This window comes from Bufo bufo, chromosome 2 (assembly GCF_905171765.1).
Source record: "Bufo bufo chromosome 2, aBufBuf1.1, whole genome shotgun sequence".
In the NCBI taxonomy this organism is placed as follows: domain Eukaryota; kingdom Metazoa; phylum Chordata; class Amphibia; order Anura; family Bufonidae; genus Bufo; species Bufo bufo.
This window is the reverse complement of record NC_053390.1, coordinates 586016258-586035890: the sequence shown is the minus strand read 5'-3', so window position 1 is coordinate 586035890 and position 19633 is coordinate 586016258. Positions and strand designations below refer to the sequence as shown.

Below are 19633 nucleotides of genomic sequence, written 5' to 3'. Positions count from 1 at the left end.
GACCGAATACTGGAATCTCAATGTTTACTGGTGTCATTAAACTTTCCAGAGAAATTTCTCAGCCACATAGGGAGGTGAGAATGCAGAGTGATAATGTAATTCTGTTTAATCCATGGCCATTTCTCAACGTAGACGTAATATTGCAGTGAGTGCTAAATGATATATGTGTGCTGTGCTTATACACTGATAGAACAGAGCTCCCCCATTTCTCCTGTGCATAGCCTAGACTCATTTGTGAAACTGCATTTGGCAAAGTGCTGCAGAGTTTGGCAGAAGAACGTGTTTCCATTTATCTTTTATTCTTGATTGGTATAGAGTCCATATATGTGTCTGCCATCCACCGAGGAGAGGACTATAGCACAGCTCTCGTGTCAGCTGGATCCATGTTCTGCAAGCTATTTGTGGCCAAGAATGCTTCAGTTTATGTTTCAGATTTTAAATCGAGGGTCAGATAAATAATCACAAGTGTATTGCTGTTTGGAGGTGACATATCTTCATGATATATGTACGGTATAAGCAACTACTGAGTTACCGTAAACGCAAGCTCCATTTTAAAGTCCCTTTAAAGAATTTTTTTTTAGCTCACTGCAGTTTCCTAATATAATGTTTTGGTAACACACTCCTTATCTGAAGGAGCAGTGCTACAGGACTACATATTAGGTCCTAGAGAGGACATTCATACAGAGAGTAGCATATTATAGTGAAAGACTGCAATTTTTTTTAAAGGTCCTATGACCAAAATTAGGGTGGTTAGATAGTATAAGTGTAAATCTACACCAGGGATGGCCAACTTGCAGTTCTCCAGCTGTTGCAAAACTACAATTCCCACACCATGCCTTGCTGTAGGCTGATAGCTGTAGACAGCCTGGGCATGCTGGGAGTTGTAGTTTTGCAACAGCTGGAGACCCGCAGGTTGGACATCCCTGATGTACACAGTTGAGTCACGTTATTATGACCACTTTCTACGTTGGTAATGTGTAGCTCACGAAGGAAGTCACATGTGGTGAGCTGGCTTGGTGGGTATATAAGGTGTGTGATAGGCTGACTGCACACATATCCCTCGTTGCTGTCATGGGTAAAAGGAGCGATTTATCAGAGTTGCAAAAAGAGATTATTGACTTTTGCACCAAGGGTGGCCGTATTTCTGAAACTGTGCAGTTTTTGAACTGTTTAGGTGCTGCTGTGGTGAAAGTGTATAGAGAGTGGACAAATAGCACCATTGCGAATAAGTGATGTATAAAATGTGGAGCACCATGTGCCATCAATGTGAGAGGTGAATGTTGGCTATGAAGGTGTTCAAGAGCGGACCGATATGTTCCAGTAGAGCAGCTCATCTCCAAAATGAACCAGGGGGCTACCAGACATGTGTCTAAAACAATAGTTCAGAAAACTCTACTGAATATTGGGCTCTGAAAGCACAATGATGGTCACTGCACCTCTCCTAATGAAGTTGTATCAGCATAAAAGGCTTCCATTTTCACGGCAGTATCAGAATTGGGCCTTCGCTGCCTTCTCTAATGAGTCATGTTTTCGGCTTCATCTAACGGATGGACGTTGGCGTGTCAGGGGAGAAACATCAGACAACAAACACCCTGGAAAAATACAAGCTGGTGGTGGCAGTGTTATGGCCTGGGGAATGTCTTTGTGGCATTCTCTGGGCCCACTCATCCATGTGTAAGGCACTTTCAACCAATTTGGGTATGAATCCATCCTTGGAGATCACGTACACCTATACATGCTGACTGTCTTTCCTGGGGCAAATAGGATCTTTCAGCAAGACAACGCAACAAGTCACACAGCTAGAAACGTCCAACTTTGGTTGAAAGAGCATGACCAAGACTTCCTAATTCCCCAGACTTGAACCCAATTGAGCATCTGTGGACCACCTCGATCATCATGTTTGCTCTATGGATCCTCCCTCATGCACCCTCCAGCAGCGGTCTATGCTGCACACAGCGGTTACTCTGGATATTAGCTGGTGGTCATAATAATGTAACTCAACTGTGTGGCATTGTTGTATTGTTTAGCTTGGCCTCAGTACTATGAAGTCAAGTCAATATGAAAGCAACAAGTCATGTGCATTACTTTTTATAGGACTCGCCTTCAAAAGTTATGTCCTCTGCAGGATTTCACACCATCAATTAAAAGAGGGTTGATCTCATCCTGAAATTAAGTCAGCATAAATAGGTCAACATATTGTCATATGTTATAGTGAAAGGAGAGTCCTCAAATGACTGGAATCTCTGGGTCATATTACCCCATGTGTTTTATTATTAGTGGTACACAACGCTGCCTTAGTATGGCATACATGTTCTGTGCTGCCAGGTAATAAAATGCACAGAGTCATTCTGGTTCCCTCAGTATTTCATTTAGCCCTTTTACTACCGATGGACAGATATAGTAATATTATGGAACGCAATGGCAGTCCTCTCTAAATGTACATTTTATAGGGTGAATACCATACACCTATCTATTTGTAGCAGGCATAATCCAGCAGTTATAGATGACCACCATGACAGCTGTATTATTCCCATGTCTAGACTGGCTACTTATTTGGTTAATATCCTTACCAGTATGATATGTTACTCCGAGCAATTACAAAAACAACCAAAAAGTAACAGTCCAGGCGGCAAAGGTGATGTACAACAGACCTTAACCTTCTAAAGGGGGAACAAAGCCCAGGCAGAGGATTCATCCCAGATAGGAGAAGAGTGCCCTAAAAACACTGGCTAATATTTCTGCTTTTTATAAATGAAAAGTAATTTAGTACATTCATAGAAAAATTGCCTATTGCCAATTACCATGCTTGAAAGCCACTGTCCACTTCAAAAGCAACACAAAAAACGGAATTATCCAAAATACTTTCCATCGTGTCCAATATTTTCTTAGGTCATGAGCCTTAGGCTTCATGCACACGACATATGTATTTTGCGGTCCACAAAAAACGGATCCACAAAAAATATGTATTTTGCGGAACGGAACAGCTGGCCCCTAATAGAACAATACTATCCTTGTCCGTAATGCGGACAATAACAGGACATGTTCTATTTTTTTGTGGAATGGAAATACGGACATACGGAAACGGAATGCACACGTAGTACCTTCCGTGTTTTTTTTTTGCAGACCCATTGAAATGACCCGCAAAAAAAACGCAACGGACACGGAAAGAAAATACGTTCGTGTGCATGAGGCCTTAGTGAAGTGTTGGGTATATTGAATTATAGACTGTATTGTGCCATACAAGCAGTCATACACTGGTTAGAAAGTAGGAGGTAATAAAACATGAGGCTTCTACTAATATGCCTGGTAGAATAAGTAATATACCAGGAACAATAAGTCATGACTGCTATACAGGTCAACGGGAAAATTGTCTATACAAGGTGTCATCTATGGCTGTAAGACTAGGACTGCAATCTGAAAACCTCCTGGACACCTCACTCTTGCCTTACTGAACCAATTAAAAGTTTATGGAGATTAAACTGTCCAGCATCGTTGGCAGTTCACTCTGAATGCATTAGGGTACTTTCACACTTGCGGCAGAGGATTCCGGCAGGCAGTTCCGTCGCCGGAACTGCCTGCCGGATCCGGCAATCCGGACGCAAACGGATGGCATTTGTCAGACAGATCCGGATGCGGATCCGTCTGACAAATGCATTGAAATACCGGATCCGTCTCTCCGGTGTCATCCGGAAAAACGGATCCGGTATTTTTAATTTTTTTTGCATTTTTATATGTCTGCGCATGCCGGATCTGTTTTGCCGGAACACCTAATGCCGGATCCGGCACTAATACATTTCAATGGAAAATCCAGCAAGTGATCAGTATTTTTGGCCGGAGAGAAAACTGCAGCATGCTGTGGTATTTTCTCCATCCAAAAAACTTAAGAGGGACTGAACTGATGCCTCCTGAACGGATTGCTCTCCATTCAGAATGCATTAGGATAAAACTGATCAGTTTTTTTCTGGTATTGAGCTCCTGTGACGGAACTCAATACCGGAAAAGAATAACGCTAGTGTGAAAGTCCCCTGTCACTTCAGCAAATAGCATTTATCATGTAGACAAAGTTAATACAAGGCAATTGTATTATGCTTGTCCATATTGCCTACTTTGCTGGCTGCATTCATTTTTCCATCACATTATACACCGCATGTTTCCATGGTTACGACCACCGTGCAATCCATTAGTGGTGGTCGTGCTTGCACACTATAGAAAAAGCGCCAGCCTCTCTGGTGGCCAGGACCACTGGTGCTTTTCTCTATAGTGTGCAAATACAACTGCTAATTACACGAGCACCCGGTGTGTAACTAGTGGGTCAGAAACTGCAAAAATACTGGGTGCTTTATCAACCCTAAAAAGGCCTTGAATTAAAGGAATTAGTCACAGAACACTAAGCAGAAGTATACACCACATGCCCTTTGCCAACAGAGGTGAAAAGTACCACATACCATAAGATACATGCCGCCATACATAGGTGGTCCTCTAATGATAGATGTTACTCTGCTGAACTGAACATATACGAGAAGAATACCAGTAGCTCACTTCTAGACTAAATCTACAGTCATGTATTTGTGACTGTTTTATAGTGAAGGCAGCAAGTATCTAAAGTCTACTGGTCCTTCAGAAAGAACTTCTAGGCCATGCTACTGCACTAAAGGGCAAACCTACAACATGAAGCTTCAGCAATGGGAAATGTCCTGTTAATTCATGTATTTAGAGTCTACGTTCCTCAGATGTATTCTGTTATAAATGATTCATAGAGCATTTCTGGTAATTATATGGGTGAATTAGAGTCACCGTATTAAGGCTGCACGTGCAGAAGCCCCCAGGATTAAGCCCTGCTATGATGTATGGAAGCTATGATTAGATCTGTAGAAGCCCCACCTAAATCGCAAAAGCCCCAGCCATTTTAATACTCACGTTGACATTGGCCCCATGACTGTCGTGCCCATCCCCAGCAGCAATCAATCCTGTTGCCGTATCGGCAGAGTCCTGTAGAAGAGGCAACTTGTGTGGGCCACCTGTGAGAAGAGATATGCCATTATTTTGACACCAGAACATACTTGGGATTCACTCTAAGCATGGCCTTATATACCGTACATTAGCTCTATACATCCAACATCAGATGTCTAGGTATCCAGTGCGGTAACATCTATGGAGGCTGTAGCTCCACTTCCGCTATGTTGGCAGTAAAAAAGAACTACAGTAATGAAAACAGCACCACAACTACTATTACTTGTGCAGAAACCAAAAGACTAGTAGTGGTGTCATGTCATATATCAGATCTTCCGTGCAAAGGGAAATCTACACAGTAATGCTAGATAACAGGAATTCTTCAATGTGCATTTATACACAGCGGAGTGGGCCCCCTCGTGTCCTCGGCCCTGCTATGCAACTGCTATGGCTATAGTTAGAAGCCTTTGCATCAGAGCTGTGGACCAGATTGATTGGAACCTGATATATCTTATGCCGTTGACCAGAGCAGGCCATTTATCTGAGGAGGTTTGTTGAGTGTTTGCATTGACCGCCCGATATACACTACCCCGCTTTACTACAGTTAAGGCGCCCATTACGCATTTTCATTGTCAGCTGATCCATTCATGATCTAATGTCTATGGGTGCCTACAGGCAATGCCATGCTCATTCTTGGTGAAGAGGCTAGCCGCGACTTATCCCTTGTCCTAGCTGACGTCTAATGTCTCCTGGCATGTTTTAGTAACTATATGCATTCCCCATGTAGTAACAATTCTGGGGCATCTATTGTTATGGCTCTATGTTATGCCATTCCTTTATTATTTCTTCTTGAAGTTATGGATAAACTGCTAGCAGTCTGCAATGAAGGTCCAGATGGGTGTAACCAGTTGGGAAGTGTGCCCTGCATAGTCTAGTCTGACATTAACCAATCAGTTCTGTCAGTGTCAGACTGTGCCCCCCTCTAACTGGTACCATGCATCTGGACCTTCATTGCAGATTGCTATTTTATTATTATAATGATATCGTTATTTCTACAGTCCAAAGGTCCTAGACCCATATAGCAGCATGTGCATTCGGAAGGCCATCACTTTATGGCAGAAAGTATTTTTGGAGCACAAGCAAATCGAGGAGACTCACATATCTCTAAAAATCCATTAAGACGTTTCAGGCTACACAATAAAGCTCCTGGAAATGTGGAATAGACTTTTTTTTTTTTTCTTTCAAAAAAAGCAGTAATCCAGTTGACTGGAATGCATTTAACCCTTTGTCAGGGTAGCACCAAAAATAAAGAGATGACAAATTACAAGAAGGCACGTGTTTTGCTATGCAGCAGTTCTCATCTACATAAACAGGTCTGGAAAATGCTTATTAACCAATTGCAGGGCGGTTAACCTTTGCCTATGGGACTGGCACACACAGCGTAGAGTTACTGCACCAAATGGAATGCTAATGCCTAATTACTGGTCTCTCCAGCACAGAAATAGTGAGAGCGGGGGCGCCTGTATACCATGTGCATACATTCATGTAGATAGACAGACACAATTATATCATCATGTTATATGCTGGATACACAACATTAACACTTTATCATTTCCCAGGTTAAAGGGAACCATCATGCTGAACACCGCGCCTGGGCAGGAGGAGCTGAGCAGATTCATATATAGCTTTCCTGAAAATGATTCCATAAAACTTGCATTTTAGTCATTTACATCCCTGCCCTTTCTCAGAGCAGGAAGAAGCAGAGGACAAAACGGATGAGTATTCATCCATTTGGTTATTTTAGGCTCTTTACCGGGGTTGCCTGAGTTTTTATATAAAGAGTAATAAATATGAGTAAAACACGACAAATCAATGCTCTAATACTTATACAAGTCCATGCTGTTGGTTAAATACATACATAGTTGATATTTGTAATTATACAATTCATTGCAATCATTTATTTTGATAATTACCATATGTTAGGAACAGTGGAGCACAGCAGGGGAGGTTGAGAGGGGACATGGACGTCCCCATTAGGAGGCATATTTGAAAATTGGGTCACAGCGTGTGTGTACACTGTTATCCTGACATGTACTATGTTAAGGACTACAAATGGTGTCCTCCAGAGTACAGGCATTTCTAACACTCACCATCGCTCCATAAGAAGTTGAAAGCAAATGTAGTGTGAAGGGAAGACATGCATAGGACACTGAGGTGTCCAGGGGTCAAAACAGACAAGTTAGGCCTTATGCACACATCCGTGTCCTTTTTGCGGTCCGCAAACCGCGGAACTGCAAAATACAAATGGGGTTTATATGCTGTGGTTTTTTTTGCAGACCCTTTAACTTCAATGGGCCTGTTGTCTGCATTTTGCAGACATATTCTATTTTTTTTGCAGAATGGACATATGGATGTGGAAAGCACACGGACCATTCCACAAAAAAATGGAACATGTCCTTGGCCACAAAATGCAAACCACAGACCCACTGAAGGTAAAAATGTCTGATGCAACAGTGGCGTACATAGAGAAGTAAGGGCCCCATAGCAAGGATCAAACAAGCCCCCCCCCCCCCCACAGACACACACACGCAGGACAGAAGGGTTTCCGCCTAAAACCCTTTTAATAAACCTTGGACCATTTTTTCCACTGCCTAATTTGCTAAAAGTTGTTCCTTTAGAGGGTAGAGTCCTGACCAAGTTTTCACCTCCAGTAGTAGAGCAGATAGTCCCAACTAAGACTGGGCCCCTTCTTGCCCTGGGCCCCATAGCAGTCGCCTGGTCTGCCGCTATGGTAGTTACGCCCCTACGTATGGTATCTATTTTGCAGATCCATAATTTGCAGACTACAACATACATACGGTCATGCGCATGAGACCTTAAGGGAAGAGTCAGTTAAGGGAGGAGAGCTGAAAAGGAGAGGACACCATTCCTATAGGGTAATATAGATAAAAAATAGGAAGCCAGTGAAGCGGTAGAAAGCAAAAGTATAGGAGAATCAGGGGACATATTGTAATACTTCCCCTTCAGTGATGAAAGGCAGAATTGCAATACTAGAATGATACACCAGGACATCATTAAAAGGGTTGTCTCACAAAAAATATTCTAACCTGGATCTGAATACTTTTGTAGTTGCAATTAAAAACATAGTATACCCACAGAGCAATGACTGGGGAGATCTCTGGATCCATGTGAGGTACAGGGCTGGTTCCAGCTTTGTTAGAAAGAGGTTATCATGTACTATATGATGTCAGATTTTTTTTTACATTATTGATGGGATAACCCCTTAAAGTATAGTAACAGGATCTGATATCCTCACTGTTGACCTCTATAAAATGTCCCAAATGTCCCTGGCACACAATTGTCCCAAATGTCTTGCTATGCTAAAGAATTAAAATATCCCTTCACTGGAATTAAGGGATCTAGACCAACCCCTGAAAAACAACCCCATAGCATTATCCCTCCTCCAACAAATTTTACAGTTGGCACAATGGAGTCAGGCAGGTAATGTTCCCCAAACCCAGACTCCGCTATCAGACTACCAGATAGAGAAGCGCGATCCATCACTCCATAGAACAAGCTTCCATTGCTCCAGACGAGTACAGTGGCGGCATGCTTTACACCACTCCATCCAACACTTGGCATTCTGATTGGTGATGTAAGGCTCACATGCAGCTGCCCGACCATGGAAACCCATGCTATGAAGGGGCCGGCACATAGTTTTTGTGCTGATGTTTATACCAGAGGAGGTTTGGTGTGTCCCAGTATTTTTGCCCACATACAGAACTTCACTGTGTCGCACATACTTTTATCTACACAGTTGAGCAAAGCCTACTGGTGGTAGCAGCGTCCTGTCTGAGTACTATGGAACCTCACTATACCAATAGCATGGTCCAACCTTCAATGCTTCCTTATTTATCACAGACTATGAAGGAGAGCTAGATCTCATACTTAGCTAAGTAATGCTGACCACCACTGCTACAGGTAGGAAATCTCAAACAACACTATCGACCTTACTTCATTTTAAGAGGACAATGCATTTTGATGGACAATTGTGAGGCTGTGGATGCTGATATATTATATATATATATATATATATATATATATATATATAAATATATATATATATATATATATATAAAGCATAACATGTTATATGTGGTCTCAGCATGGAAAAGGATTTAATAAAAAATAAAACCCATAAAAACTGTAAAACCCCAATAAACTATTGCGGTGTTAAGGGTTATGTCCCAGCAATCAGGAACGTATACCGCAGTACACAGCAGATGATAGCTGTGAATATTAATAGAGCTTGGATCTTTTTCCTCCTAAAATACAGAACAGATCATGGAGAAGCAGCTGCTGGAACTAAAGTGGGAGTAAGAAGCTACGGAGGAAGTACTGCACATCCTCCATTGAGGAACATTCCATTAATAATAATGTGCATGAACATAATGGACTTGTTTGGTGTACTCTCACATTTATAACATACCAGTGGGCACACAATATAATGTGGGGCTCAGTAGTTCGACCCTGATTTAATCATAAATGCATCATTCTCTATCGATGGCATTTTGGTCCAATCTCTACATAAAATCCAATTGTGGTCACAGTCTAGAAATAAAACTGTGGATCACTCTAATGTACATACAAGTAACTGGTACATGGGGTTCCCTGGTTTATGTGCGTAAAGATTAATTATTGTATAACTAATAGTTCTGCAAACTGCTGATATACTTTCATTCTGCCCAACTTAGGGACAAATAGGGACATATGGACATATCATGCGCATTCCACTGCAGAATTTTTTATTTTTTTTGTTAAGCCATGCCTTTAAACCCACCCCCAAATGGTCCAAAAGATTTTGCGAAATCTACAACCCCCAACAAGCCCTTATAGGAGATGTGCAAGAATGGGCGGTTTGGCAAAAAAAAAAAAAAAAACACCTCCTGACTTTACCAGACCTGTAAAGGGCTGATCACTTACCTTATTCCCGATGCTGGCTCCCCACTCCTTCTCCAGGGCTGCGATGCTCCGCTGGGCACTTTCAATAAAAACTTCCAGTTTGACATCACCGCAGCCAATCACTCACCACCTTACATCATGACAAATGGTCACATGACACAAGGGGATCTGGTCTCGGCCGAGGTGAGTGATTGGCTGTGGTGATGTCAAACTGGATGTTTAGATCAAAAGAGCACAATGGAGCATCGCAGGCCTGGAGATGGAGGAACGCCAGGAAGCAGGTAGGTAATCTTCCCTTTACAGGTGTATAGGGTGTCACCACTGCAATCAGGAAAACAGACAGTGGCAGGGAAGACCAGAGCAGAGTAAGAAGCAGGGGAGAAAAGGGGTGAGCATATCTTCTACATGTACAGGGGCTGCCCGAGTTTTAACTTTATGGAGTGGAAAGGTGCCTAGGGAGGAAAACAAATTGATTATTGAGCTCTCTAAAGGTCCCTTTACACAGGTTGAGAATCGGTCAGATAATCGTTAACTAGCATTCGTAGGAACGTTTGTTGGTGATGATCTGCCAGTGTAAAGGTGACGCCGATTACCCTATGAACGATTGCAGGGTGGTTACACCCACCCTGCAATCCATCAGTGGTGGTTGTGCTCGCACACTATAGGAAAAAGCGCTGGCCCTTTTGGCGGCCTGCACTGTGGGAGTGCACACAGGCCAGTGTAATGGCTCTTCGGGTGGTTTTCCAAGAGATCTATATTGATTCCCTATCCACAGTATCTGATTGGTGGAGGTATGACTTCCAGCACCCCCCCCCCCCCCCCGCAGATCAGCTGGTCAGTGGATTTGCTTGCCATTTACCTAATGTGTATGGGCACATGAGGGTAGCTGCTTGCTGAAACAGCATAAACTCAAACTCAGATGAAGTTTTCATGGTCCACATGCTGAGAACAAGAGGCATGAGCTAGGAAACAACCACACACATGTATGAATGATGGCAAAGATAATCTCCAGTGAAAACATGTGGAACCATTCTGCCATAAAAGTTTCAAGCCATGAAATACAATGCGGAACACATCCCTAGCCAGTCAGAATGTAAATCAATGAAGACCGCATATTCCTCTAGTCATAGAAGCCACATAGTCATAGAAACTGCAAGGTAGATAATAAAGACCCTCTCCATATCATGAACCACATTATATGTAGAACAGTTCAGTGGAGTCACTCACGTCATATCTAAATACACTGTCAGCAAACGGCCAGATGTGGTCATTGTTTCTGGCGGCTACACAATCCTTAAACGAAACCTGTAAAAGGTCCGACACATTTTGCAGAACCTGAACGCCAACAATTCCAGTGCCGCCACTCAAGAGGCGTGAATAAAAGTCTATTTCCACAGGACCTGCATTCCAGGCTTCCGCCATGTCTAGTAGTCTCTGTTATACCTGTCTCAACATGACTGCGACTCTTATCTTACACAGTCACTTACATGTCAATGACTCTCGGCTTCACGTACATTAGTTATACGTAGAGTATTCCATAGTATCTCCTGGGAAGCTCAGATGACAAGTATGTGCAGGTTCATGACCTCCAAAGGTTTTCTTTACATGGAAAAGAATGAATCAGAAGGCTCCAGGTTATCTTTATCGCTGCCTAATACAAGTTAAATCTACAAGTATTTGCATCATATGATTAAACTATCAGTGGAATACAAAATGGTATTCCTGTTGGTGTAAAATCCATTAGCATGGCTATTCTTCTTATTATTTATAATATTTTTTAATAATAATATACCGTATATATTTGAAGGAGAAAACTGATTTGTTGTATAGTTTAGGGGCATGATTTCTGTTTACCAAGGCATGTTTGCAGCATATTCTTCCCATGGAACTGATCAACTGTATTCAGTAGACAATATGGGTCTCATAAATAAAAAAAAATTAGAAAAAAAGCGGTCTTGTCATAGACCACATTTTCTCCAGGAGTTTCCATCCCGATTTCAAACTTAACATAGAGAATACTGAATGTATCATCTTTCTCCATCTCACTCAGTCCCCCCACTTATTAATTATCGTTAATGGCTCCACACATTCCCACCCTCACAAGTCTGCTGCCTTGAGATAACATTTGATTTGGTTCTGCTCAAATGTGATGCCAGGTTAAGCCACCTCCACCAATCCCTTCACTGACTACCCATTGTCCAGCGACTTCAGTTAAAAAAACTAACCATGACATATAAAGCTATCCACAACCTGCCCCCTCCATACATCTTTGACCTACTCTCCTGATATCTACTCCACTTCTTTGCCCTCCTGTCGGTCCTCAAACAGTCATCATCCCCCATACTCTGGAACTAGTTACCTCAGCATATCAGGTTCCTCAGGTATACAACTGATAAAGTGCATGGACTTAACAAGTTTCTCCACCTTTTAAAAAAAAAATTGGGTCCTCCCTCCTCCCAGCCGGACCTGTGGAGGGAAACATACTTACCTGCTCCCTGCCACTCTCTCCCAGATCCTGCCAGTGCTCCAGTACCCATTCGTCAACTTCTGGCATGGTAGTGCGTCAGTGGTCATATGTGCAGTAGCTGCCAATGACTGGCTGGAGTGGTGATGTGTCCCACAAGCAGTGTGACCCAGTGACATGCCACTTGGTGCAAACCCACTGACTTAACATATGGCTGTTCAAGAGTATAAGAAAATACTCATTCAGTCCTTGTTCTGGTTATGATGGATCTGATACCACTAATTTATCACCTTTTTAGATTCACTTTGACCTTTTTAGGGTACTGTTATGTTCAGTGGGTGTGCAACCACTTAATCAACCAAGCGGTTTGACTTTGGGCTAATCCTAAGGGCAGGATCCTAGAAGTACCCTGGCTTTCATTCTTTAACTGCTAAACAGGGATCTAAACTTCACTGCAGGGGAGCCACCAGGTCACTACCTCCTGGAGAAGGCCCGGTGTGGTTGACAGCTAACCTATAGAGGCCAGAGACACTGGTTCAAAGCACCGATGGACAGGCAAAACTCGTGGTCAGAAACAGGCCAAGGTCAGAGCAGGCAGAGTTCATGCAAATCCAAGAAACAGTCCAGAGGTCAGGGCAGGCAGCAAAGGGTTAGTACAGTAATCAGGCACAGGTCAGGTCAGGTGGCAGAGGGTCAGAAACCAGGAATCAGACAGAACTTGGTATACAGGAAGACAAACAGATTATAGCACCTTTGCACGATTTAGCAAGCTAGTAAACCTATTACTCAGGCAGAGCATGAGACAAACAGTACAACATATATAGCAGAAGCCACTACACACAGAACGAAAGGAGCATTTGACCCTTGCACCCTAAAAGACACATCAGACACCAGGGCCCGTGCCTGCTGCCGAAGCACTGGAACTGTGCCCACCAAAAGTGCAAAACCTGTTTCAGAGCTCCATCAAAATCCATTAGACTTAATGATAATAAGACCACCATATCATCACAGTACAGAACACAGATGTCTAGTAGGTACCTCAAACGAACCCCTATACATACTGTATAGCTACGTAGGAAAAAGTCTTGTCAAGCACAAATAGCAAATCAAATAGATATATATGATCTATTTTTGCCTTTTCAATCAATACTTATTATTTGGCTGTCAGAGCTCATCCACTGGATATCCTGGATTTTTTTTTTATTGGCCCAGTTCAAAAACTCGAAGCCAACTTAAACACCCAGCAAGGAAATCATAAAAATAACTTGCGATCTAAAGCAAATGGTTCACTTTGGTTGGAAAATGCTCAGTGTACAAGCATATGCAGGAAGGATGCTGGATGGGTGGACAGAATGATGGAATTTGATGGCTCCTTGGCCCATTATTGGCAGGGTGTCCCCTGAATGAACTTGTTTCAGGTGAACAGCTATTACAGATGAGTCACATTATTATCATAAAGTAAGGTGTCAGCACTACGTCATTACAGATGGTATAAGGTTTCAAGTCATTGTGGCTTACGTTATGTTTCTCAACATCTAAAACCAAAGCAAAACCAATGGCACCATGTTACTTTAGCTACTGACACCACCAGACTACATGAATTGGTTCTCCGATGCACTTTATTCGATACAGAATTGATTTTGCAATTTTCATATCAGGGACTTGCATTTGTGGTCACCACAAGTTGTAGACCAAGATGTCTAGCATAGATAATCCAGACAAGAGTGCAGAATGTCCAACTGAATGTGATGCTGTTACTAAAAAGCAGAAAATCCTTCCTATCTCATGCTCCATCATTTTTAGCTAATTTCCGTTTTCTGGGTTTACACTTGACTGACAGCAAACAATATACTGTCCTCATTACGGATGAACACTGTAACAATATCCTAAGCCAAGGCAAACCGAGAGGCTTATTGCTCAGACAACGCTCCTGAACCAGACACAAACTGCTTCCTAACAAATGTACCCTTTATATCTGTGACTATATAACCCTAGCCATGATCATAAGTGTCAACTTTACAAAGTTTAGGGAAGGAAAAAACAATCCAGGAACCAGCTCATAGTAGTAGGAAGTGAACAACAGTAAGTCTTCTGATCTACCCACAAGGGGGGACATTTAATAAAGGTCCTTTTAAGGGTGCCGTCACACACTACATATTTTGTTGCAGAATTTTCCACGGGGAGGCAGGCATATAGATTTTCGTAAGCCCCACTTAAGTGAATGGAAATTATTTTCAGCCACAGAAAATTCTGCAACAAAATCCATAGCGTGTGAAGGCTTCTTAACGCGCCAGTCTTAGTAAAAAGACCACAGGAGTAAGATGTGGCCAGTTTATTAAAAGGTGCATTTTTCTTAATAAATTTGCTGCATCAGTGATGACCGTGAACCAAAAACTGAAATCTAGACCAGCTAGGCCTACTAAGATGTAACCCAGTCTTCTGTAGTAAATTATAGCAAATGTATCAGGTTGTGGTGGCCAGGCCCACTCATTCTAAAGTGGCGAGAGCCACATAGAAATTCAAAAAGTCTCAAATTTTGCACAAAATGCCATTTGCGCGCAATTTTCTTACTCTTGCATGCCTAAAAACATTTTTCCACATTTTGTAACTGACCCCCATGGGTTCCATATCATCACGCATGTTTAACACATCAGCCGTTATCTACCAGTATATGTGCACATATAGTCCGTATGTCTTCATATTCTGGGTACTCGACAACTGGTTTGGCTGGAGATAACCAGATTCTCTCTCCCCAGGTCATGTTGACAGGGTCAAGGGAGCTGAGATCAGGAAGATCAGCTTTACTACCTTCTTGGTGTACAGAAAGGAGGGACAATTTTTTAACAAAAATATGAGGCTGAAGAACAGAGGAGACATTACACATACTATTCTGTTGATCTAGAAATTTACTTAATTTCTTCCTTCATATCACAGACAGTCAAAGTATAAGGACTCTACAAACAGCAGGATAGATCTTAACTTCCGGGAGTTCCATGAATAGTAATTGACAAGAAAAGGGAAATGACAAAACATGTTAAGGCTGAATTCAAACACAGCATTTTCATGGTGTTTTTACTGCGTTTGGTTAAAAAAAAAAAAATTGATAGAATATCGTGAGGGCTACATACGTAGCGTTTTTGGGTTCAGTAAGTCCATCTAACGGCTAAAACCCCCAGTGATTCCTAGAATGAAGAGAATGTGGCCCTTGAAAGTGCTGTGACCCCTTCCAATACAGTGTCACGTGCAAAGCTGTGTTGAGTTGTTCTAAGCAATAACAGGGGGGTCAAACAGCCAGACCCCTACTATTCAGACATTTATGCCACATCTACTTGATCTACTACTATCCAGATGACGCAGTTAGGGGAACACTGATCTCTGAAACGTGAGAAGATCATTCCTGACAGTTTTTTCCTTACAGAAGAGCTTCCACTGATACACATTTAGATTTTTGTGTATGAAGCACATTTATGTAACATATTTCACTTAAGGTCCATCAGTTTTTAGAATGAGGGGTGGGAAGCTGTGGCCATTCCTCTTTGCTTAATAGTTTAAGCAAATCTTAGGAGGACACTTTTTATAGATTGTTGGGTTAGAGATTTCCAGTGACAGAATAGAGATGAACAAGTCTGGACACTTTACAGTTTTGGGATAGGTCTCCTCTACTGAAGATTAGTGCAGGGTGGATTTTAGTCACCCTGACCTTCCAAGTTTGGACGGACTTGTACTTTAATGATAAGGTATAGTTACAGGCATGGGTGCACATCCATGGTAACCACAGCTACCACTTATTTATACTTTCTTCTAGCATTAGCTGTTCCACTTCATTGCCAGAAGTAGTAGTGTCTTAGTAGTAGTCATCACTTCTCCATGTAAGAGACTAAGCTAAAATCATCTGAACAAAAAAGAAAAAAACATTGATAGGACTGAGAACATAAGAAAGCCCATAGGAATCTATCCGGGAGGAGCTGTTGTTCCTTAATGACTACTACAACCTGCAGGTGTCCTATCTGTCATCACATCTGCACGCCTCATTCCACACGCACATCTGCCGGGAGGACTGACACACCTTTCAGCCCTCAGCCTTTTCCTTCCTCCATGACGTACTGGCCACTTACTAAAGGTGTCATCTCTTCTATGGGACCATGTGTCCTGGACAATACAAGGTGGTCACCTGGCTGGTGACGAAGGGGCAGTGAGGTCCTCAGAGGCTTTCTCCCAAGCTAACTTCTAGGCTGTGGGTAAAATAAAGCTGCTCTGATCACTTGGGTTGAAGTGATTTAAGAAGAGCTAGAAATAAGGGCTACAGAAGAATGACCCAACATCAGAATACCTGGAAACATCTATAAACATACAATCCTCTAGCAACCTGGAGATCCAGAGAACATACACTTTGCCCCATCTCTCTATACAGTACATCTACTGCATGGAGGTGGGTAGGTGCCCAAGTCCTTTAAACTTTGCATACACCCATAAGGACAGCACCCACCAAGCATTACAGACCTGCAGATCAAGGTCATCTGAAGCTGTACTACAACATCTATCAGGCTTGGAGTTGTAGTCCCACACAGGTGATGGCACGGGCTTACCTTCCATCATAGTCCCCGGCAGCATACAGGCACAGGGAGCAGGCGACCATAAACTTTACAGCTACTTCCATGGCTAGGTGAGGGAGGAGAGGTCCAGTAGGAGTCCGTGCTGGGCCAAGTGTGGCGGGCAGTGAGGTGCAGGAGTCCGGTGCAGCCTGTGCGTCCTTGCGGATCCCTGCAGGGAGCAGCACTCTGACACTTGCCCAACTCCGCTCCCTCCCCGGGCTGTGTGAGGAGGAGCCGCCGCACGTCACCTTCACTTTCTCCTCAGCCTCCCTCCGTGACCCCCGCTCTCCTCACTCACCATGCACGACATGCACACTCCTCCCTGCACATATTAGAGCTGTGCCCTTCTGTCAGCTCTTATCATGGAGCTATAGCAATAGAAAAGCTTTCTGACAACAGATATGGCCCTCAGTACAGAACCTTTGGGTTGTCACCCACCTTTATACAGTGATAGGGGCAGGGTATCATTCAGGAGCCAGATGGGAAGGTTGGACCAGCGGGGGGCTCTACAAAATGTAGCTATTGATGCAAATACACAGGATGGGTCATCTATATTAAAGATAGGTGTGGGTCTGACAACCGACACCCTCCAATCAGCTGTTTCAGGCAGCCCCCAGCACCAATAACTACACTTTGGATGGAAGACTCTGTCTATAATGTATTCTCCAACTCCAGCATACTGCAGCTCAGCATGGTGCTGGACCTCCACCGATCTGATATTGAAGTACCCAGTGGGCTGGTCTGTCGGGGCTGCCTCACAAGATTAAAACCCTGCATCATCAGTGCAGTCCAGAGGCCTGGAAGCTCAAGGACCTGTGATGACATCATCACAGGTCCTAAAACGGCTAAGGGTACTAGCGTTATTCTTTTCCGGTATTGAGTTCCGTCCTAGGGGCTCAATACCGGAAAAAAACTGATCAGTTTTATCCGAATGCATTCTGAATGGAGAGCGTTCAGGTTGCATCAGGATGTCTTCAGTTCCGTCCCTTTACGGACATTTTTTCTACGGCCAAAATTCCGTAACACTTGCCAGAATGCCAGATCCGGCATTAATTTCCATTGAAATGCATTAGTTCCGGAAATTGCCGCATCCCCGGACCGGTTTTCCAGTCTGCACCTGTGCCGGGATATAGGAGGAGCTGGTGGCGCAGCTTCCTGTTTGTCTCTTTGCTCCAGCCTGCGAGGGAGATAGAAGCACGCCATTGAAGGGGAGTATAAAGTTGTTGTTTTTTCTTGTTGCAACAATAGAAAAATTTTATATAAGCAGCCCCTATGTACTTATACATAGGAGCTGTATGTTGTAAGTATATACCGTATTTTTCGCCCTATAAGACGCACCGGCCCATAAGACGCACCTAGGTTTTTGGGGAGGAAAATAAGAAAAAATAATTTTTTAACCAAAAGGTGTGCTTTTGGTGGGTTTGGAACTAATGGTGGTCTGTGGATGACGGACACTGTTATGGGGGGGATCTGTGGATGACGGACACTGTTATGGGGGATCTGTGGATGACGGACACTTATGGGGGGATCTGTGGATGACGGACACTTATGGGGGGATCTGTGGATGACGGACACTTATGGGGGGATCTGTGGATGACGGACACTTATGGGGGGATCTGTGGATGACGGACACTTATGGGGGGATCTGTGGATGACGGACACTTATGGGGGGGATCTGTGGATGACGGACACTTATGGGGGGATCTGTGGATGATGGACACTTATGGGGGCTCTGTGGATGACGGACACTTATGGGGGGATCTGTGGATGACGGACACTTATGGGGGGATCTGTGGATGACGGACACTTATGGGGGGATCTGTGGATGACGGACACTTATGGGGGGGGGATCTGTGGATGACGGACACTGTTACGGGGGGGATCTGTGGCTGGCACTGTTACAGGGGGGGATCTGTGGATGGCACTGTTATATATGTGCCATCCACAGACCCCCCACCCCATAACAGTGCCACCCACAGACCCCCCCCAGCCCATAACAGTGCCATCCACAGACCCCCACCCCTTAACTGTGCCATCCACAGATTCCGTGTGCCCCCCCCCCAGTATACAAATATAAAATGTATTATTGAATTAAAAGTTATTAAACATGCCCCCCTCACTCCTAATAGTACCGTATATCCTAATTGTATAATGCCGGCAGGCAGGCCAGGCGGCCGGCGCGTCACTCACTGACGTCACTTGCCTGCGCCGCCTGCTTTATTCATAAAGGAGGCGGCGGAGGCACGTGACATCAGGGAGTTACGCTGCCGCCCGCCCGTCCTGCCTGCCGGCATTATACAGAAGCAATTAGGATATACGGTACTAATTAGGAGTGAGGGGGGCATGTTTAATAACTTTTAATTCAATAATACATTCTATATTAGAATACCGGAGCGGTGGGGCGGGGCTATAGTACAGTGACCGCACCGCCCCACCGCTATTGCCGGCCCCCAGCTCCTCCTCCCAGTCCCTCCCCCGGCCCCCGCTCCGTACATCGCATCCAGCAATGTTAAACTGTCAGCATTCGCCCCATAAGACGCAGGGGCATTTTCCTCCCATTTTTGGGGAGGAAAAAGTGCGTCTTATGGGGCGAAAAATACGGTAGGTGATGCTAGGAGTAGTAGTACCTAGGTACTACTACTCCTAGCATCACCTATGTACTTAT

At 43.6% G+C, this 19633-nt stretch overlaps 1 protein-coding gene across 5 annotated transcripts in view; it reads right to left on the bottom strand.

The window, feature by feature from the left end:
* Positions 1-17260, bottom strand: part of NPNT (nephronectin) — a 118135-nt gene extending 100875 nt beyond the window's left edge. For 3 of the 5 annotated variants that reach the window (XM_040418253.1, XM_040418252.1, XM_040418255.1), the window contains exons 1-2: positions 16963-17259; positions 4918-5018 (exon numbers count right to left, since the gene is read on the bottom strand). In XM_040418253.1, the coding sequence (XP_040274187.1) occupies positions 4918-5018; positions 16963-17033 (172 nt within the window). In that variant the 5' untranslated portion in view covers positions 17034-17259. Of the gene's footprint in view, positions 1-4917; positions 5019-16962 lie in introns of all 5 variants that reach the window. The other 2 variants (XM_040418251.1, XM_040418254.1) reach the window with 1 other exon arrangement.
* Positions 17261-19633: the final 2373 nt, after the last annotated feature.